The sequence below is a fragment of the Sinocyclocheilus anshuiensis genome, unplaced genomic scaffold, assembly GCF_001515605.1.
Source record: "Sinocyclocheilus anshuiensis isolate Anshui unplaced genomic scaffold, SAMN03320099.WGS_v1.1 scaffold1269, whole genome shotgun sequence".
Classification (NCBI taxonomy): Eukaryota; Metazoa; Chordata; class Actinopteri; order Cypriniformes; family Cyprinidae; genus Sinocyclocheilus; species Sinocyclocheilus anshuiensis.
This window is the reverse complement of record NW_015549661.1, coordinates 178,185-183,738: the sequence shown is the minus strand read 5'-3', so window position 1 is coordinate 183,738 and position 5,554 is coordinate 178,185. Positions and strand designations below refer to the sequence as shown.

The 5,554-nt window shown below is 41.5% G+C and overlaps 1 protein-coding gene across 1 annotated transcript in view; it reads left to right on the top strand.

Moving 5' to 3' along the window:
• rab3gap1 (RAB3 GTPase activating protein subunit 1) overlaps positions 1-4,648 on the top strand; it is a 33,472-nt gene extending 28,824 nt beyond the window's left edge. Inside the window, exons 23-24 of the mRNA XM_016449564.1 lie at positions 184-286; positions 4,399-4,648. Coding sequence (XP_016305050.1) covers positions 184-286; positions 4,399-4,629 — 334 coding nt within the window. The 3' untranslated portion in view covers positions 4,630-4,648. The remainder of the gene's footprint in view (positions 1-183; positions 287-4,398) is intronic.
• Positions 4,649-5,554: the final 906 nt, after the last annotated feature.

The window sequence follows — 5,554 nt, the reverse complement described above, 5'->3', positions numbered from 1 at the left end:
GTATGTGTGTGTGTGTGTGTGTGAGAGAGTGTGTTGAGCAGGCTGCATTTCCCGTTTCATTTCTCAGTATGACGAATATGAACATGATAAACAATCCTCTTTCTTCATCTAAACTCTCCTGCATGCTCTTCCTGTGACGCTCAGTCTCGTGTTCTAACGCTGTTCCTGTCTGTCGTCTGTCAGGTTTGTCAGCTGTTTGCTGGAGGAGCCCGAGGTTTCTGTGGTTGGAGCCGGACGAGGACCTGCTGGAAACATCATTCATAAGCTGTTCGTCAGCTCTCAGCGGGTAAACCAACACACACACACACTCACACTCACTCACACACACACACACACACTCTCACACACACACAAACACACACATTTTTTCAACCGATTCATTCAAACAGCTGATTCATTCAGAAACAAAGCAAGTGGCTGTCTTTATGAATCATTGACTCACTCGATTCGTTCAAAATCGTGGATTCATTCAGTAATGAATCACTGCTGTGTGTTGATCAGAGATGCTCAACAGTTCTGCTGTGGCTTTGATTGAACTATTTTCATTTGTGAAATTGATCAAAAAAGACAATATTGTGTCCAAAATGTAACACAATATGAACTTGTTTATTGAACTGTTGTATAAATGAATCTGATTTGCAGTCGTGCAGATATTGGGGGAAAGCAGCACTCTAGCTGGTGTGATATCACTAAACTATATCATATAATATAAATATTAGAGGGTGATTTATTTTTTGTGCTCATATCGTGAATCTTTAGGCTCATATAACTGCATTCTGCAGTCAGTCGTCCTGCATCATGTTCATCAGTGTAAGATGACAGACATGTCTGGACCGGACGCTGCGTTAAAGACCTTAATCATTTTAATACTTTATTTTTTCCAAAAATTAACCAGATTAACCGAGACGCTGCCGAACGCGTTGAAGCGCATCATGACGACTTTAATAGCAGGACGAGCCACAGCTTTAAAAATACATTTAAAAATCTGCTGGAGCTGTTTTTGCCGTTTGTCATAATTAGCTAAATTAATGAAATGCGGCAGATGTCTTAGTTTCATTTAGAGCTTTAATGTGACACAGAGGTAATTAAACATGCCGGCGAGTGATTTCGCTCGTTTGGAGTCTGACGGTTAAACAGCATGTTTGATGAACGGCTTGTGTTTGAGTTACTTAGGGTTTTAGTTAGTGGAACTAGTACCTGACCACTCATCAGTGTGCTAACTAGTAGCTGGTCAATCTCATAGAGAACTTTCCAGATCAGATTGATAGATTTCAATTGATTTCACTGCAAAATCTGACCTGGAATTCACAGAGAATGTCAGCAGAGCTGCATTTTTATGCTTAATTTAATGCAATGTTTTTTCTTTTGATTTTGAGATGAATCAATCTGAATGTTTTTCCGTAAGATTGACCCATGAGTCACTGGAAACCTCATTAATTTACCCTGTTAGTATTAGTCTCTTCTATGTGTATCACCATCATTCCCAGGATGCACTTGTGCTTAATGGCCCCAGTGTAAATTGCAATTCTCAGCTATTTACAGTTAAACAGGCTGAAAATGCGATATGAGCGTTGAAATGTCAGCGCTGCGGTGCTTGGCTTGAGCTTCAGATGCTCACGAACGAGATCCGTGCTCACAAGTTTGCTTTAAGTGAGAACTGTTTGAAATGGAGTTTGTTTGCCTGGAAATCTTCCTCAATTACCGTCTGCGTGTGTGAGGACTAAATTATAGCCTGTGTTGCCAGGCTGCAAATAGAAAGGCAATAATTATCCCAAGCATCCCCATGTAAAGCATGTGAAATCAGGGATTCAAATGAGGTGAGACTTCCTGGAAGAAAGAGAAATGAGAGAGAGACAGACTCACAGTGGCTGCTTTTGTTGCATGTGTTTGTGGGAATGTGCTTGCATTGATCGTGTTTGCTCTGATTGATCATGTTTTGGATGTTTTCAGTGTGACTCTGAAGAACAGAACAAGTGGTGCCGTGACCCGGACACATCCAAAGCATGACTGCACCAATGATCAATCAGATTCATCAAATAATAATGTTCTGTTTCTTTAACCTTCAGAATGAACATTATACTGAAGAACCTTATTGTTTCGCACATTGTTACTGTTTCCTCTTTAAGGATGAATCTCACACTTGGATTTCAACCCAAAACCAAAACAGAAAAAATTAAGATGTCATAGGATGCTTAAATAAGTTCAAGCTTATAGAACCATTAGTATTATTGTAACATTTATTGTCATGATAATTAAGCACATTTCCACTCCCAAATTAATGCAAGTCATTTGTTAAAAGCAGTAGCTGTACTGTTATGTATAAATACTGTACAATTTAAATTCAAGTCACATTTATTTCTGTAGTGCTTTATTATCCAGTACAGATAATTTCAGAGCAGCTTCACCATCATAAACAGAAAATAACAGAATCAGTGATGCAGACTTCATCAAATATGAGACAAACTCATATTCTGCTGCACAGCAGCTCTAAAGAAGTCATTATTCAGATCAGTGTTGATTCAGTTCAGTATATTTTTTGCACCTTTCAAGATTATAGTCACTACGAAAAATGTTTAGTTGTCATTAAAATACTGCTACAAATTTTTTTTAAAAGGCTTTTTCTTTATGCATGTTTCTGATTTTTGTGTGAAATGTGTTTGTGAGATTCATTCCTCGCGGCTCGATCTAAAGCATGCGACACACTGAACGTTTACAGATGCTCTTATCTGGCCCTGTGTTTTCTTCATTTTTGTTTGTTTGTTTGTTTGTTCTCTCCTAACACCGCTTGTCTGTCACTCTTGTGAAGTTGGCCGACTCCAGCGACGAGGTAAAATCTAGCATCTGACACCATGATGATGTACTTCAGTGCGGATCAGTGTGTAGAATCATCTCTGTTATCTGTTATCTGAGCGCTAATCGCTGTTTTCTGATCTGCACTCTGGTGTTTGGTTGATTGGTGTGGCAGGGCTTCCTGATGGACCTGGAGGTTGGTTCTGTAGAGATAGACAGTGATGTTCTGCTGTAGTTAGTCTCATGTTTGTGTTCTGGGTTCAGAACCAGATCCGTTTGTGAGAGTAATTTCTGTAGTCTGTACCAATACCTGTCAAATTTCATGGTTCTCGCTATCAATTTCAGCACCAAAGAAAAAACTATTGTAACTGTTTTTATTTAACTATTTATAAAATAAAATGTGTTCATTATTAAAGCTATTAATAATTCTAAAAAATGTAAAACATTACTATGTATCCTTCAATTAAGTAAATATTGCATTAAAATTATCAAATGAAAAATTTGTAATAAAGTAACAAACACATCACTGGTAACAGAATAAGTGTCGGATCTGTTGCACTTAAACATGGAGCGGTGTTGACATATCAGGCTGTTTTTGTCTGTTGTGATTATCACAGTGTCAAATATCGCTATTTCAGATTCAGTTTTCATTTGGTCGTCGCTTCCGAAACTTTGCAGTCTGTGCTTAAGTAGCTTGAAAAATAAAACTTTTATTCAATTTATCAGAAAGTGAGCAAAGACGCTCCTATATGAGTTCAGTTCAGATGCAGCTCAAGCTCAAAACTCCCGTTATAGTCATTCAATCTGTCTATACAGCACAATTAATCCATTATTTACATCATGTTTATACGATTTGCGAGCGCGCAGAGCTCACGCTGAACAAACTCTAGCGCATCGAGCGGATTCTGACTCGAACGCCTCTGATTGGCCGTTGCTTTCACGTGCTCATCAAGCACATCTGTGATTGGCTGCAATGCTGCAAAAACACGTTGTAGATAGAAACCTTCAGACACAAATACAGGAGCGTTTGAAAGCAGCCGCCGATCAACTGTGCCGGATCGGCCCGGTATCACCGGTACTGAAAGTCTAGGATCGTCACGTTTTTAAAATGTAAGTGTGGATTTGGTACTGAAGTAGTGCTACTTCTGCCAACACGACCTCATTGTGTGAGTGCACACAAGCAAATCTAAATATAATAAATATTTACCCTATATACTATTAAATGTAATGTAGAAACTTAAATTTTCTGTAAAGCTGCTTGGCAACGATTTGCATGGTGAAAAGCGCTATACAAATAAACTTGAATTGAATTGAAAACCCTCAGAAGCGAGCGTTTCTGTGCTCATGAAGGGGTTTTGGTCGTCACAGACGCTGCAGGTTGATCTGAATCCAGAACATGTTTTATATCTCAGTTCCGGCATCTGCTAATTTGCAATCAGCTTCGCAATTAGTGGAATTTGTTCCTGCACAGAAAAAAATAGATTGTGTCAATTTGCAGTCTCTACACACTCATTTGAGCGTTTGTCGAATACGTTTATGTAACGTTGTCAGCTCAGCTGATATGAAGTCAGAGCGTGACTGATGTGTGTTGTGTGCCGATGTGTTCAGGCCGCTCTGCTGGCGCCGCTGGAGGACGAGGCGGGTCGTTCTGGAGGGACGGATGACAGGAAAACGGTTCCGGATTTTCCGCCCCCTGCTGGACGGGAGGTTCTGCTGCGCACCTGTGTGCCACGGCCCGCGCCGTACTCCAAAGCCCTGCCGCAGCGGCTCTTCTGCGTGCTCCTGCGGGACGAGTTCAGGCTCGCCGGCGCCTTTTCCTCCGACACCTCCTTCTTCTGAGCGGATCGACCAGCGCAGGTTTCAGGAAATAACGCCAATGAGTGTCCTGCTGCACGCGTGTTCTTATAGAGTCAAAACGCTTCACATGTAATCACGGGAAATGGTTTCTGGATCAGCGCTCTGAGGGTCTCATCAGCTCTAAAATGGTTTTATATCTGTTGGGTTTCACACATGCTAATAATATCAGTTCCCCTACTGTGTGCTTGATGAGACACACACACACTCACGCTCACACACACACTCACACGCACACACACACTCTCTCTCACACACACACACACACACACACTTACTCACAAACACACATACTCACACACACACACACACACACGCACTCACACACACACACACACACACATACACGCACTCACACTCACATACACACACGCACTCACACACACACACTCGCTCACACACACACACACAAACACACGCTCACACACACAAACACACACGCTCACACTCGCTCACACACACAAACACACACGCTCACACTCACACGCTCACACACTCCCTCACACACACACTCACACGCACACACATACACACACACACACACGCACTCACGCACACGCTCACGCTCACACACACACTCACACGCTCACACACTCCCTCACACACACACTCACGTTACGCATCGACTAGCAGCAGAGAGTAAAGTCCGGATCGATGTCAGGCGACATTCAGCTTCATGATATCGGTTTGTGTTCCCATCAGAGGTGAAATCGCTCTGATTGTGCTTCTGCTCGCGCGTCAGTGGTTTTCTGCTAATGGCATTAATGTAGACGTCTGTCTGATGATTTATTGTCAGTCTGTGTAGAATGAAGTGCTATTAATAATCAACTTGTGTCGATCTCATGCGTCTGACCAGGATCTAAATGTCAAGCCAATGTAAGAATTTCCAATTCAGACTTGATGAAAATAA